General features: G+C 37.3%; 1 protein-coding gene across 1 annotated transcript in view; it reads left to right on the forward strand.

Moving 5' to 3' along the window:
• Positions 1-17,702, forward strand: part of LOC123520713 — a 98,280-nt gene that overhangs the window by 54,733 nt on the left and 25,845 nt on the right. The window contains exons 3-4 of the mRNA XM_045283250.1: positions 7,536-7,802; positions 14,041-14,159. Of these exons, the coding sequence (XP_045139185.1) occupies positions 7,536-7,802; positions 14,041-14,159 (386 nt within the window). The remainder of the gene's footprint in view (positions 1-7,535; positions 7,803-14,040; positions 14,160-17,702) is intronic.

The following is a 17,702-nucleotide window of genomic DNA, read 5'->3' on the forward strand; positions in this document are numbered from 1 at the left end:
CATAATGAACATTTTTTTAGGAACATAACCTGTTCGTTAAGTGGGGTTTCCTGTATTTTCCTAATTTTTCTCCTACTGTAATTGTCTCAATTTTTTAAGTTAAGTTTTTTTAAGTTGAATCCTACTAATTGACACTTTACATTTGAAATAAAAAAAAAATGACTTCTTTCAGTAATTAAAAAATCTAATAATTTCTCAGCATGGTTTTCATTACTAATCCTTTTCATATGTTTGTATAGTACTTATATTGGAGGGAGTACCAGAAGTTTTTCTGAGATATCAAGGGGTACAGGCACTGAAAAAGGTTAAGAACCACTGGTTTAGATAGAGGTCTGACGTCACCAGGGAGCCGCTTGGTTCACTATGCGGCTGCCAGGGGACTGCCAAGTATGAATTCAAATCACCCAAGTGTTCACTTGGTGGTCCATGGCCACCCTACCGCTAAAAGTGAATTTCACCAAGCTGAGATTTGCCAAGTGCGGTTGCTTACTGTATAGTTCTTTAAGGTTCACAATTACTCTAACTGTTTTTATCTTTCTTCATAATGGGAAAAAATGTTAGAAAAGAAACCTTGACCAACAATTGATTCACAGCCTTCAACCACTCCATAGTTAATAAACTCCAGCATGGCACTGTCTAGGGCAGAGTAATCAGTTACAGAAAGGTCAAGAGGTCTAGGCAGTACTGTTTGGGTAGGTGGAACAGGAAACTCAATGACCTCACCATGGATAATATAATGATCCACTTATCTGTAGACAAGGCCTGCCATAACTGTCTGATAGCAAATATTTTACCACTGAAAAAATTGTTAGGGGTGTTCAGCAAGGAGTATGGAATGTTACTTACTGGAAGGGCGCCTACTGGCTAGTTTTGTATGGCCACGACCCCTTTCCCCTGGGGCGTCTTCTGGCCTAAAAAAGGCCTGGAGGAGGTCAACGACTGTGATTGTGAAGGGTAAAATGACCACCTGAAAGTTGATCCATACGGGGCAAACATTCTTGTACAGACATCCTATGGGAATGAAACAAGGGTCTCCCCAGTTTCCTGGTTTTGCAAATTTCGCCATACTTCTTTGTGACGTCAAAAGGAAACAGATCTTTCCTTCCAACTGCACATTCCTATTTGCAGAGTTCAGCTAGGGTTGAATCATTAATGTGAATCTTTGCCACTTCCTTCTGCAGCTGGTTCATATAGTTGACTGCTGATGCCAGAAATCTAAGGCTATTATTAAGTCCTTCCAAGTAGGAGGAAACCATCTCCCTTTTTCCTTCCCCAATATCACCGATATACTGTACCACAGGAGAGCATTACATTAGTGTACATTGTAACGACTTACCGTATTTGATGGCATATAAGACGCACTGGCATATAAGACGCACCCCCATTTTAGCAGGTCAGATTCAGGAAAAAAAGTTTTTAGTGTATTTAAGCATATATTCTTGATAGCAGTCTCACAGCACGTTACAGGCATGCAAAGCATCACAACAGCAATAAACATTGAACACTAAAATAAAGCCTTTTTTCCATAAAGCAAAAAAGAAAAATCCATTTTATTAAAGGAACACTAAAATAAAACGAAGCTGGTACTACACTTGATCATAAACTTAAGAAACAGGGAAATACGATACTTTTGTATCCCTCGTTGTTCTGCTACTTTCCTGGCCTCTTGAATTATCATTTTAGTAGAAACACTTCTCCCTGAACTTCTCTCATTTATCACCCATGTCTTTATGTCAACCTCTAGTTCTGGCCATGTGGGGCTGGACAGCGAAGGTTATGGTTACCTTTCTTTGCACTCTTCAGTTGTTGTTCTTGCTGTCGCCAGACACGTATAATTTTTTCCATAGGTGGTGGCCCAAAAGTCCTTGCTGCTGCTCTATTCCCATTCTCCTTGCCATATTCTACAACTCTTAATTTGTAAGAAATCGTGTAGCTCAGTCTTTTCCCAGGGAGGATGTTCCAATGCTACCAAAAAGTCAAAACAATTCACACCCTTACCAGCAGTGATACCAAATCCCCAATGGTCACGAACAGTATATACGGTAAATGGAATAAGCATTGAATAGATTGATAATAGATGTAATAGAATAGACATAAAATAGATGAATAAAAAGCAAGAAAAAAAAATCTGGATGGAATAGACGTTAATTAGATGGATTATATTCTGTAGTTTTGTTTCTTGCCAACAGATGGCATGTAGAGTGGGGTTCTTCCAATCAACTGATGCTTATAAACAAGACTCACGACCTCATGGATTACGATAGATTGCTTTCATTTTTGTGATAATTTGTTTTTAAAGACTCGGTCATAATACGATAATTTGTTTTTAAAATAATGGCAATAATACTGTTAATAATAATAATAATAATACAAGCAATAAAATAATGATGCGTGGAGTTTAGATTAGGTAGAAGCACTGATCGTAAGCTGGGTTAGTGTGTCTCGGGAGGTCTCAACTTCGCGCATAAGACGCAGGATGATTTTATGAGCCAAAATTTTGGAAAAAAAAAGTGCATCTTATATGCCATCAAATACGGTAAATTAAACTGCCTAAATGTTTAACTTCATAATTTTTACTTGCACGGTACTATGATACACTCTCGCTTTGTTTACTCTCAATGGAAGTTCAAATCAGGGGTCAAACCTGTTATAATTGGTTCGCTTAACGAAAATTCGCTTAACAATAGGTTTTTCAGGAGCATAACCCGTTCGTTAAGCATGGGTTGCCTGTATACAGGCAACCCCCTTAACGAAGGTTCACACAACAAAATTTTGCTACAACCTGGGTTTCCTTTTACTACCATCTGCTCGTTTAACAAACACCAAACTCGCTTTAACAAAATTTTATCCAGGTAATGTTTTCCAAGTTTGAAAGGCCCACTGTATCACGCAAGCAGACAGGCTTTTGAATACACCAGCGCCTCTCGTGGACAAAACGCACACCACTCACTTCCCTAGTTCAAAACAATAACAGCATCAGCAGCAGCTCTTCTTCCCTCGCTCTACATGCCACCAAAACGCCCTGCAGTGTCACCTAGCGTTGCTAAGAAGACCAGGAAGTCTCTTACTCTCGAAGTGAAGCTAGATATTATTCACAGACACGAGAGAGGCGAGAAAACTTATAGCATTGCTTCCCACCATGGCTTGATTCTATCTACTGTCTACCATTTTCAAGTCATCAGACTCTATCAAGAAGGCTGGTGAGATCATATCTTCCTTGCAAGCTAAAAGAACCACCTAAACTCGTAACTCTTCAATGAATAAAATGGAAAGCCTTTTGGAAATGTGGTATATAAGTTTTGTATGCGGTACAATGATGCACCCTTTGTTAACATTCCACAGGTTGCCAGCTAGCGTATTTCCCGCTCTACTCTTCCTCCCTTCATGAATTTAAGATCATCAACATTATAAAGTTACTTACATACATACATTAGTGTACATTATAATGACTTAGTCTTGAATTAAGCTGCTTAAATGTTTAACTTCATAATTTTTACTTTCATTATACCTTTAACTGTACTATGATGCACTCTCGCTTTGTTTACTCTCAATGGAAGCTCAAGTCAGGGTTTAAACTTGTTGTAATTGGTTCGCTTAACGAAAATTCCCTTCACAAATTTTTTTTTTTAGGAACGTAATTTAAGATCATCAACATTATAAAGTTACTTACATACATACATTAGTGTACATTATAATGACTTAGTCTTGAATTAAGCTGCTTAAATGTTTAACTTCATAATTTTTACTTTCATTATACCTTTAACTGTACTATGATGCACTCTCGCTTTGTTTACTCTCAATGGAAGCTCAAGTCAGGGTTTAAACTTGTTGTAATTGGTTCGCTTAACGAAAATTCCCTTCACAAATTTTTTTTTTTAGGAACGTAATTTAAGATCATCAACATTATAAAGTTACTTACATACATACATTAGTGTACATTATAATGACTTAGTCTTGAATTAAGCTGCTTAAATGTTTTTCATAATTTTTACTTAAATTAAACCTTTAACTGTACTATGATGCACTCTCGCTTTGTTTACTCTTAATGGAAGCTCAAGTCAGGGTTTAAACTTGTAATTGGTTCACTTAACGAAAATTTGCTTAACAAATTTTTTTTTTAAGGAACGTAACCTCTTCATAAAGCGGGGGTTGCATGTATATTTTTTGTTCCAGCCTAGCAACGAAAAGTGGTTCAGTTGTTTGTTTACATTTTTCTGTGAGATGCTCCAAGGCAGAACTTCCAAGTAGCAAATGGCCAAGATGAGCTGGTCTGTCATTTATGAGTATACAAAGCTGTCTGAAGAGTTTCATAAAAAGCATTAAAGGCCAAAAATAGCAATGAAAAAATAGCAGCAACTGGCTGGGGGTGAAGGGGCAGCCATTTTTGTTTACAGTTGACAAATGCGACAGAGAAAGTTGACGGAAAAGTACTAGTGTGACGCTGCCTTTACTGTTGGGTGTATATCCCACCACCCCTTGTACTGCTTATGTACCATTTTTTTTCCAGATTATACATTTAATGTGCTTTTATTCATTGTTTTCTTACCCATTTGGGTTATATACATGTTTTTTTCTCAATTTATAAGGGGTTGGGAGAGGAAATTCCGTGTATCCAGATTTTTCGCATATCTGCCAGGGCCTTGGCTGCTATAATCCGGATACACGGGCTATTACTGTATGCACTGATATGTCTAAAGAACGATACCTGATGAGAGGATGAATTCCGACCTAGGTAAGACTGGAAAATTAATGCATTTTTTGCTGGCTGTGATGGCTTTAATAGCAGTTCAATTTAACTCTCTTCCTCCATGCCTGGCTACCAACACTACAGGCTGAGAAACTGTGCATGCAGAGTTTGAAATGAGGAATCAAAGAGAGGTTGAAAATGCTTCATGTTGCATTCATTGCTGTTTGAATCGTTACATAAGTGGATGAAAGAACTCAAGGATATTACAACATCATGGATCCACATATCTGTAGATAAGGCCTGGTATAATTGTCTAATGGCAAAAAATCTTACCAGTAACAAAATTTTTAAGGATATTCAGTAAGGAGAAGGGAATGGTACTTACTGAAAGGACGTCTACTGGCGAGTCATGTATGGCAGCGCCTCCTTTCCCTGGGGTGGCTTTTGGCCTAATAATGGCTAAGAAGTGGTCCTTGGCCTTGATTGTAAAGGAAAAAGGGCTACCTGGAGGTCTGGCCATAGAGGGCACACCTTCCTAATGCAGACCGTCTCTTGGAGCAGAATGAGGGTATTCCCAGCTTCCTTGTTCTGTGAATCTTGTCACATTTCCTTTTGACATCAAAAGGAAATAGTTCTTCCTTCCCAACTTCACATTCCCATTTGCAAATTTCGGCTATGGACAAATCATTAATATAGATCCAAGTCACTTCCTTCTGCAACTCAGCAGTTGACTGCTAATGCCAGAAGCCTAAGGCTATTATTAAGCCCATCCAAGTAGGAGGAGATTGGCTTCCCATTTCCTTCACCAACACCACTGATACACTGTGCCACAGGGACTAGGGCCTTGGAGAGCAGTACATTGGGATGGAAGAGCCACATGTCAGTGAGCTTACCACTAACACTCATGGTAGTGGTAATGACAAAGTTAGTCACTGGAATAGTCAAGTTTGGCACATAATTGGAGAGTTTTATCTTGCCACAAGTTGACGTTACTCCATCTGAAGATGGCCTGCATCTCAAACTGGTATTCAAAATGGTAGCCAGATGAGCAGACAGGTTCACCCTTTTCTTCCTCACCATGGAGGTGACCTGATAGCTCCTCAAGGACATGGAGAAAGTCAGGATTGTCACCTTTTGCTTTAGGGTGGGCCTGCTGGGGACTGCCAAATGAATCCAGCTCACCCTCAAGAATTTCACCCTCTTCATCACCAGAAGAAATTGCTGCTCCTGACAGAGATGCTGGCATCTGGGTTCCCATCCAACTCAGCAATCAGTCCACTAATAACCATGTTCAGGCAGTCAAATTCATCATCCCTGGCCGCACGGTCATTGGGGAGAGGAGCACTGTTAAATCGTGACTCGGGCTGCAACTGGGGATGGGAAAGGGCAAACCACCTGTTTAGCACCGTCATCCTTCTATCTGTTTCGCTTTCCCTTATCCTTCCCCGCAGATGGAACTTTCTCACCGCTGGGTCATTTGCTAGCCAAAGATGAGGAAGGATGCCTCTTTTTAGAAGTTTATCCTAAACCATAACTCTGAGTCACAAAAAAGACCAGAGGAACAAAAACAACAATCCTTGGATTGCATTCATTGTCACCAAAAAACTCAAAACGTCAAGAAAAAAAAAGTGAGAGCTTACCAGGACAACTCCTTGGAGAAGCTGGTAAATGGGGAGGAGAGCAGACAATCCCAAGGGAGCAGTGTGGAGACTGGACAGAGGTAGGCAGCGAGCTGACATGAGGCGCACACATTGGGCATCTCATTGAATTCCTCAGTGATGTCAGTTTAAATTTCGGAAGTGAAATTATTGCTAGGTTGGAACCAAAAGTATTAATGATGCCAATGAACCAATAACAGGCAAAAGAATAATAATTGGATAACTTATAAACCAATATCGTTATATTGCAATAACTTATCGCAATGACACCTACTTATGGTCAATAATTTGTATTGTTAGCTACAAAATTTACTGATATAGTTCATGTTTAAATTTCGGAAGTGAAATTATTGCTAGGTTGGAACCAAAAGTATTAGTGATGCCAATGAACCAATAACAGGCAAAAGAATAATAATTGGATAACTTATAAACCAATATCGTTATATTGCAATAACTTATCGCAATGACACCTACTTATGGTCAATAATTTGTATTGTTAGCTACAAAATTTACTGATACAGTTCATGTATGGTTTGCTACTGCTGTCAAGTTGATGACAGAGCACTTAGCTACTGATCCTTTGTAAAGATCAAAGGTACAGCTCATAGGTATAGTCATCTACTTCTCTTTGCTTATGATATTACTCAAGATGTAAGAATATCCCACCAATTAAAAACTTGCATGAGTTGATATCATTCAATGTGTTTTATAATAGTATTGTTTCACTTATCAGTTTAATGTCTTGTAGTATCATGTAACAACTAAACTGTCAGTAAAGTTTGCAGTTGTAATTGGTTGTAGTAATAAATTCAAATGGCTTTTGAATAAATGTTGTCTCTGTATTTACATTGGTTGTGACACAGAAATTCAATGATGTAGCTAGCTTAAGTTTTTTTTTGCGTATGCACAAAATATAACGATATGTGTGTTGATGTAAGGATCAGATTATCCTGAGATATGTTATATTTATTGTTAGACTAGTAATAACTATGTATCATCAATGTTGGAGTTATGATTATTTCTAGAAAGTGAATCAGAGTTGTAACAGTAATGTATATGTGATTTTACTTACAAGATGAGATAGTTTCACCTATTTGAGTGAAATAAGTGAGATTCATTTAATATTCCTTAGACTAGCAATGTATCACTATTGTCACAAAAGCCAAGCCAGTGCCATTTGTTTTCCTCAGAGTACCAGCCAGTGTTGATTGGTCTAAGAAAGGGCAGTGTGCTGACCCGCCACAACTTAAATACTGGAAGAGTCTATGATATAGTGAACCTTGGTCCCTCACCCACCAACACCCTTGCTATCAACTATGTGGCAGATGTACTCATCATCAAATCTCCAAGATTGTTTCTTGCCAGCCAATCAGAACACTTCTTCAGGTTCCATGTGTTCCAACTTCATCCCTTCAAGCATATTACTACCTTCGATATAGAAAGTGGAGTCTTTCCAAGTGAGTTTTGTTTTTATAAACAAGATTTCTTCCTGTTTATTCTTGATTCTTGTGTGTCTGTATTTATATACTTAGTTTATCTTGTTGTATATTGCAGGGGTTCAAGTGAGGCTCATAGTGACCTGTCTCCATATCTAATTTTATCCAACTTTTCCTTAAATATGTGCATACTTTCTTCGCTCAATCCATTCCAGATGTCCACTGTCCTATGTGAAAACTAGACTTTTTTAATATTTATCAAACATTGGCTTTTCATGATCTAAGAGTGCCCTCTTGTTTGTCTATCTCCATCTTCAGTCAGTGATACCAGGTTTTGTCTGTATCTTTTCCATATGGTTTACTATCTTATACATCGTTATTTTATCTCCTCTCTCCCATCTATACATCGTTATTTTATTTCCTCTCTCCCATCTATCCTTTAAAGTTGGTAGTTCCATTTCCTTCAATCTTTCTTCATTGGGAAGGTCTTTTTATTTCTGGCACATCTTTGTAGCAGTCCTTTGGATTCTTTCTACTTTCTTGATTTTTCTTTGCATGTGTGGTGACCATACCACTGCTGCATATTCAGGTCTGGGTCTTATCATAGTTGTTATGATCTTTATCATTATACTCTTATCCATGTAGTTAAATGCCACCATGATATTTGTTAATGTCTCATATTGAAGCAAATAACCCATTTATGTGTCTTTCTGTGGTCAGGATGTTTGTATAACCACTCCCAAGTCTTTCCCTTCCTTCCTCTTCATTATAATCTCTTCTCCTGTTTTGTATTCCCATTTAGGTTTTCTATTCCGTCACATATAATTTCTTGGCTTTAAATTCTATTTTCCACTTTTGGATCCATTCCCAGATCTTGTTAATATATCTCTGCAATTCCATACAGTCTTCATTGCTCCTTATTATTTTCAATAGTTTTGCATCTTCTGCAAGTAAATTTATGTAGCTACTTACACTCTCTTGTATATCATTACTATTATATTTGAAACATTTATGGTGCCAGTGCTGAACCCTGTGGTACCCAACTTGTTACTGTGCTCCAACTTGATGGTGTGTCTCTTATCACTGTCTGCATTTCTCTTTTTGTTAAGTAATCTTGCATCCAGCTTAAGATACTGTCTTTTATTCTTACCATGGGTTCCATTTTCCAAATGAGTCTCCTATGTGGTACTCTGTCATTTTGATATCTAGATACACTGTATCTACCCTTCCATCTCTCCTTTATACCTTATCCATTATTCTTGTATAAAAAAAAAAAAAACTAAATTTGTTATACACAATCTTCGTACTCTAAATCCAAATTGGGAGTTATTTATAATTTAATTTTCCTCCAGATATTCCATTCATTTTTCTTTGATCACAATTTTACAGTGACTGGTCTATAATTCATGGGCCCGATCTTTTTCCCTCCTTTGTATATGGGGACTATATTTGGTCTTTTTCCATTCCATCAAAGAGGTGTTGATCACATCCCAGATTGGTTCCACCAGTTGTTCTCTACATTGTCTCAGAGTCCATTCTGACATGCCATCTAGCCCCATTTCTTTTCTGACATCCATCTTTTCTAATAGTTTGCTAATTTTTTGTTTATGCACCATAATGTTTCTAAACCATTCCTGTGGCACTTCATCATTTTGTTCTATGAAATCTCCCACATTGAATACTGATCTAAAGCTTTCATTCATAAGTTCACTCACTTTTATTGTTTCATATATCCTATTTCCATACCACTAACTTAACTAGCTTTGTGATAATCTCTCTGATTGTCATTTTTCCATTTATTTACTTGTAAAAAACCTTGGGTTCTTCTTCACACCTCTTTACTATATCTTTTTCAAACTTTCACTCCTCCTCCCTTCTCATTCTAATAAATCATTCTATGCCTCTTTATACTGTTTCCTATTTTCTTCATTTTGCTGTTACCTTGATTTCTTTCAAGCTGCATCTTTACTTTTCTTAGCTTTTGTACAAGTAACATTATACCATGGGTGTTTGCTTTATTTAACTCTGTATACTTGAACATACCTCTTTATCCCCTCATTATACTTATCGAGGAATATTTCAAACTTCTCTTCCACTGTTTTGCCCTGCATGGTTTCTTTCCTATTGATACTATCCTTCAAAATCTGTCTTAGCATAGTTCAACATACTTTGTATGTGTCCCTCATTACATTTCAAAATTCTTATTCAATATCCAGAACCACATGATCACTTTTCCCCATGGAGCTATGATATTTGATGGTTGGACAAGGCTCTTTTTTTTTTTTTTTATTTTTTTTTTATTATTTATTTATTTATTTATTTTTTTCTTTTTTTTGTGTGTGTGTGTGTGAATATCAGATCAAGCATAGATGATTCTTCTTCTGGTTTGTGTATTTACCTAATTGTATTTACCTAGTTGTAATTTTATAGGGCCTGGGCTTTATGCTCGTGTGGCCTCATCTCCATATCTACACCTATCCAATCTTTCCTTAATACTGTGTACACTCGTTGCAGACACTACTTCTTCATTCAAACTGTTTCACATCTCAACATATCTTTGCGGGAAACTATACATTTTAATATCTCTTACACATCTTCCCTTCCTCAGCTTCTTACTATGTGATCTTGTGCTTCGACTGGCATATTCTTCTCTCAGGATCAGATACTCATTGTCCACTTCGTCCATTCCATTGATCAATTTATAAACTTGTATGAGATCCCCTCTCTCCATTCTCTGTTCCAATGTTGGAAGTTTAGTCTCTCATATGTCATCCCTTCAAGTTCTAGGACCATTCTTGTAGCCATTTTTTGTAGTCTCTCCAGCTTCTTAATGTGTTTCTTTTTGTGAGGGATCCACACTACTCCTGCATATTCCAATCTGGGTCTTGTTATAGTACTTATCAGTTTCTTCATCATTTCTTTGTTCATGTAATGAAATGCTATTCCAATATTCCTTAGCAAATTATATGTCTCTGAAAATTCTGTTAATATGGCTTGCCGGTTCATTATTTTCTTCCATGGTCACTCCCAAATCCTTTTCCTTTTTTACTTTTTCCAGTTCTACTCCATCTCCCATCTTATAGATTCCCATTTCCATGACATGGCTTTTGTCCACATTGAATTCCATCTCCAACTTTTTACTCCATTCCCAGATCTTATTTAGGTCTTCTTGCAGTATTTCACAATCCTCTTTTTGCTTATAACTCTGCACCGTTTTGCATCGTCTGCAAACAGATTTATGTAGCTGTTCACTCCTTCTGGCATCTCGTTTATATAAATGAGAAAAAGTATTGGCGCCAATACTGACCCCTGTGGCACTCCGCTTTCTACTGCTCTCCACTTGGACTTCATATCTTTAACTACTGTCCTTATTTCTCTCTCCCTCAAATAATTTTCCATCCATCTCAATGTGCTTTCTTTTAAACCACCCTTCTCGTCTAATTTCCACAGCAACCTTGCATGTGGCACTTTATCAAACTCCTTTTTTAAATCCAAGTAAATACAATCAACCCATCTCTCTCTCTCCTGTACCCTGTCAACTATTCTAGAGTAGAAACTCAGTAAATTTGTTACACACAACCGACCTTTTCTAAAGCCAAATTGGCTATTTGATAATAATTTGTTGTCTTCAAGGAACTCGATCCATTGTTTCTTTATTACTCTTTCACACATCTTACATATTACACTAGTTACTGGTACCGGTCTGTAATTTAGAGGTTCTTCCTTCCTTCTGCTCATATATATGGGAACTGCCTCAGCTCTTTTCCATTCTACTGGTACTGTACTGTTCCATTTTCTATTGAGCATTTAATGATGTTGTGTATAGGTCTTGCTAGTTCTTCCCTACATTTTATCAGTATACTGCCTGAGACTTCATCCGGTCCCATTGCCTTTTCTTCATCCAATTCCTTCATTAACTCTTTCATTTCAAGCTTGATTACCTTAATGTCTTCCATATAGATGGTCTCTCTATTACCATGTGGTCTTTCAAATTTGGATTCCTTAGTAAAGACCTCCTGGAACTTATTATTCAAGTTCTGCCATACTTTTTGGGTCTTCCACCATCCCATTTTCTGCTTTTAACCTTTCTATTGTTTCTTTTTGTCTTATTTTTCCATTTTATGAATCTGTAAAACAATTTTGGTTGCTCCTTGCATTTTTCAACTATGTCCTTTTCATAGATCCTCTCCTCTTCCTTCCTCACTTTAACATATTTATTTCTTGCTATCTTGAAGTTTACCTTATTTACTGCATTTCTATTTCTCCTCCACCGAAATTTCCATGCTGCATCTCTTTTCTCCTTTGCCCTGGCACACTTTGCATTAAACCAATCTTTCTTTCCTTTTTCCTTTGGTCTACATTTTGGGACATATTCCCTGTTTTGTATATTTCCAAAAATAAGTTATATTTCTCTTGCACCCCCTCAAAGTTTTCCATCTCCTCCCAGTTAGCGTATTTGAAATAGTTCTTGAGATTCTCAATATCAGCCTTTCTGTAATTTAATCGGTCTCCTTTGTATGATTCATCTCTATCTTCTTTTCCCTCTTCTATATCCATTTCTAATATTACATGATCACTCTTTCCCAATGGGCACTTATATCATCATTCATTTGTATAGCCCTTGTAAAAACCAGGTCTAATCTCGCTGGCTGATCGTTTCCTCCGAATCTTGTGTTTTCCTTTACTTTTTGATCCATCATATTATCTATTATTAGGTTTAGGAATCTTTCTCCCCAAGCTTCTTCCCCCATACCACTTTCATAATTTTCCCAGTTCACTTCTTTACAGTTGAAGTCTCCTACTAAAAACACTTTTCTCCTTTCTTTAATGACTCTTGTTAGACTCCTTATAGTGTCATCTATCATATCTTTATATTCTCAGTTGGTCCATGCATTAATTTTTGGTGGCACATATGTTACAATGATTGTTAAGTCTTTTTTATTAATATACATCTTAATATACAGTACTTCTGCTTTTCCTTCCCCATATTCCACATGGTTTACCACCATCTTTTTCCTTGTCATTATCATGACTCCTCCTCTTCCTTTATCCCCTCTGTCTTTCCTCCATACGTTATATCTAAAATGGCCAATACTTTTTTCATGATAAAGTGGGATTTTGTACATCTCATAAAAGTACTTAGGTTCTAATGATAAACTGTAAAAATGACTGGGTGAAAAATGAACTGTGAAAAAAATTAGGGTTTACTGTACTGTACTGAGTTGTCTGCTTTTGTAATGAACTTGGCAGACTTTTAACTTTTCTTCATGACACGCCCTTGTCAGTCTCAACAATTAAGGGATATCATTCTGCTTTAGGTCTTGTTTTGCATCAGTCAGGTATAGAATTAGGGATTGTTGTTGTTCCTGTTCAAGTTTGTTTTTTTATGGTTTTGGATCCCAGACAAGCTGTCCACCCTCATACCCTGTTTATTTGGATCTGCTAAGTAATGAAAATGACTGACAATATCTCTTTAGGAGTACGTAGTGTTATCCGGTGAAAGTAAATGCCCATAAGGTTTGAGGTTTGGGTAGTAGCTACTAGTGTTCTACCTCAGGAATATGACATAGGTACTTAAATGTCTTCTCTCCAAGGGTAGTACAGTAATTTTTTTTCCTTGTTTTATTTCCCTTTGCTTAGAGGGATATTTGGGTATCTGCCTTTTCTTGTTTTTGTTCAACAAGACTTGAGAATTAAATTGGTGGGCATAGATAGTTTTGGAGATTGTGTTCCTAGTTTGAGGATGTGATGCAAAAGTAAAAACATTTTTCACTAATATAGTTACCTATATGTAATCACATAAGGAAAGATTCCTTTCCTCCCTTCCCGCAATGCTGCTGTCTTTAGTGGCAGATATTAACAAAGATTTGGCCGGTGGCCTTGTCCAGAGGATTAAGTTGCACTTGTGCTATGCAGAGGAATTTTCTTTCTCCCTGGTGGAGGGATAATTCCTGGAAATGATTATTAAACAGGTGCAGGTTGTTTTATTTTGTTGGTAGGGAATATAAGTTTATGGAATTATATATGGTAAGTATATTCATAAAAAGTTTTTACTTAAAAAAAAAAACTATTATTCCAGTGTTATATAAGAGTTTTAGAAAAAAGATAGTTGGATTGACAGCTTAAGAAGTAGCACTTGCTGGTGGATTATTCACATACATACTTGACAGTGTGCAGTTTAGACTGACTTTAAGAAGTTAAAAAAACTACTTTTTACTTTTTTTTTTATTTTTATTAGCATCACTGCATTTATCCACAGGCAAGGAACACAAGGAGGAGTTTGGTAAGCTTCGTAATGCTGAGATCCATGATGGCCTCTTGCTGATCATGACAGAAAAAAACTTCAACCTGATTTATGATGCAGAGAAAATCATTCAGGTGTGTGAAATATATACTCAGTAACAAAGAATGATTAGAATGCAGTAACTTTTGCATAACTGGACAGTTAAGTCTGTAGCTTTCAAGACTACTTATATTCTAAATACCAATATATTGAACTACTTATATTCTAAATACCAATATGTTAGAGTTCACTTACCTTAAGTATCTTGACTTAGTTCAATCCACAGTAATAAATCCTCATGGTCAAAAGCTTTCAGATCACTTTCTTTAGATTTATTACGATTCAAAGGAAGTCATGAAACTTCTAACTACAGGCTATCCTTGATTTATATCCAAGTTCTGTTCCTACCATGCCATTAGTTGGAACTCTTAGATACCATATTTATCAGCAATTTAGACATATTTATTTCTTGTAAAAAGTATCTAATTTTAATGTGTCTAATATGACCATAACACAAATGCCTTGTAAACCCAGGTCTGTAGGTGAGGAGTTAAAGCAGCAGTAAACTAAGCACAAGTAATATTATTATTAATCTCTCTCTCTCTCTCTCTCTCTCTCTCTCTCTCTCTCTCTCTCTCTCTCTCTCTCTCTCTCTCTCTCTCTCTCTCTCTCTCTCTCTCTCTCACACACACACACACACACACACACACACACAAATGTGGTGCAGGAGGAGGGAAAAGACCTAGTACAAGAAATAGAGGACTTCCATAGAATTGGAAAGTTCACAGGAGAAGGTATGAGGCCAATAAGAATCAAACTTAAGTCACAAAAGGATGTAGATGAATTGGTGGAGAAGTCATGGAGGCTAGCCCAGCAGGAAACAACAAGGAAGATTTGGTTGAGAAGAGATCTCGGTGAAAAGGAAAGAGAAATGTTAAATGAGTTGAGAAAGGAGGCTTTGAAAAAAATGAAGAGAGGACAGAAGAGGAGAAGAAAGAGTTTTCTGGAGAATCTTGGATATGAGACTGAGGAAGTGGTTCATAACCCAGAAAAGTACAGCAAGAAAGGACTAAAGAAACTTACGTATGAGCGGAATGTAATGTATTCCAACATAAATGGAGTGATATCGGGATTTTAGAACTCAACGATTACTTGAGGGACAAGAACCCAGATATTGTGGGTCTTACTGAAACAAAACTGAGAGAGGAGAAGACCTGATGATGGTTGGAGAAGGAAATATAATGTTTGGAAAAGAAATAGAGTAGGTAAGATGGGAGGAGGAGTGATGTTGCTGGTTAAAAAGATATAAAGGTGGATCAAGTGAAAGAAGGTATGGGAAAGGCAGAAGTGCTAAAGATCAGAGCAGAAACTAATGAAGGAAAAAGAGGCACTACATAGTGGTGTACGTACCACCTAAGACAAATGCATGGTCAGTACAGGAATATGAAGAAATGATAAGAGATACAGGAACATGTCTGGAAGAAATGTTGGGTGGCTGTGAACGAACTATAATGATGGGAGATTTTAATTGTAAAGAGGTGTGTTGGGAGGACTGGTCAATGGAAGGATCAGAGACAACATGGGGAAATACACTATTGACACTGGCAATGGAAAATGTGTTAACTCAGTGGGTCAAAGAAGATACTAGGTTTGGAGGAGAGGGAGCATCGTCAAGACTGGACTTGGTCTTTAGTACAGAGCCAATGGTCATTGAGGAGATGAGGGTGGAGTGCCCTTTAGCAAAGAGTGATCATGCAGTTTTGGAGTTCAAGGTGATAGATGAAGAGAAATCTAGAAGAAATGAAGAATATAAAGTGGGAAGATGGAATTATGCCAAGACAGATTTTGGAAACCTAAAGAAATTCTTTCAAGAGACAAATTGGATGAAATTCAAGAGTGCTAAGGAGCAAATGAAAAGTGGAAGGAATTTATAAAAATATACAAAGAAGGTGAGAAAAATTTGTACCAATAAGACAACATAGAGAAGTTGGAAAGCAGGACTGGTTTAACGATAGATGTGAAAAGGCTAGAACAAGAAAAGAGGATGCATGGAAGAGGTGGAGAAGGAAAAGACGGATTAAGCAGTGGGAAAGTTACAAAAGAGCAAGAAATGAATATGTGTTGATTAGAAGAGAAGAAAGAAAGAAACAAGAAAAGGATATAATTGATAAATGTAAAGACCAACCAAGGCTTTTTACAGACATGTGAACAACAACATCAAAAATAGAGAAAGTATTGAAAGTTTAGAAGTAAATGGAGTATGCAGTGAGGATCCCAGGAAATGGCAGAGGCTATGAATGGATGCTTTCGGAAGGTATTCACAAAGGAGACTGCTTTTGACAAACCACTGGTAATGGAACAGAAAGGGATTATGAAGGAGTTTCAAGTAACTGTGGAGGAGATCAAGAATATGATGGGGAGTTTAGAAGTGAGAAAAGCTGTGGGACCTGATGGGGTATCAGGATGGATTTTAAGAGAATGCAGGGAGCAACTGGCAGAAAAAGTTTGTGAAGTAATTGATGCCTCATTAAGGGAAGGTGTAGTGCCCCAAGACTGGAAAAGAGCTAACATTGTCCCAATTTATAAATCAGGTAACAAGAGAGACCCATTGAACTATAGACCAGTGTCACTTACAAGTGTGGTAGCTAAGATGTGTGAGAGGGTGGTGAAGAATAGATGGACAGACTTCTTGGAGAAAAATGACATACTTTGTGAGTGTCAATTTGGTTTTAGAAAAGGGCGTTCATGCACGACAAACCTGATATGTTACTATTCGAGGGTGATAGATGTAATACAGGAAAGAGATGGTTGGGCTGATGGAATATATCTGGATTTAAAAAAGGCCTTTGATAAGGTACCACACCGGAGACTGATCTGGAAACTTGAAATGGTAGGAGGAGTGCATGGCAGTTTACTAAAATGGATGGAAGACTTTTGGTAGGAAGAGAAATGAGAATAATAATTAAGGACAGACCATCAGAATGGGGCTTGGTGGAGAGTGGAGTTCCACAGGGATCAGTGTTGGCACCAGTAATGTTCGCGGTCTACATAAATGACATGGTGGATGGGGTGTCCAGTTATGTGAGCCTATTTGCAGACGATGCAAAATTGTTAAGAAAAGTGAGATGTGACAAAGATTGCGAACTACTCCAGGAAGACTTGGACAGAATATGGAAATGGAGCTGTACATGGCAAATGGAGTTCAACACGACAAAATGCAAGAAATTAGAGTTTGGCAAGAGTGAAAGAAGAATCAGGAGTATGTACAAGATAGGAAATGAAGACATAAAACCAGTCATGAAGAAAAAGACCTTGGGGTGACAATTACCAATGACCTATCGCCAGAGAGACATATAAACAAAATAATTGGAGAAGTATTGAACTTATTGAGGAACATAAGAGTGGCGTTCGTATATTTAGATGAAGAAATGATGAAGAAAATAATTACTGCAATGATAAGACCAAGGCTTGAATATGCAACAATACAGTGGGCTCGAACTTAAAGAAACACATAAGGAAACTAGAGAAAGTACAGAGGGCTGCAACAAAATGGTGCCTGACTTAAGAGATTTGACTTATGAAGACAGACTAAACAGAATGCAACTTCCGACCCTGGAAAACAGAAGAGAAAGGGGAGA

The sequence above is a fragment of the Portunus trituberculatus genome, chromosome 47, assembly GCF_017591435.1.
Source record: "Portunus trituberculatus isolate SZX2019 chromosome 47, ASM1759143v1, whole genome shotgun sequence".
Classification (NCBI taxonomy): Eukaryota; Metazoa; Arthropoda; class Malacostraca; order Decapoda; family Portunidae; genus Portunus; species Portunus trituberculatus.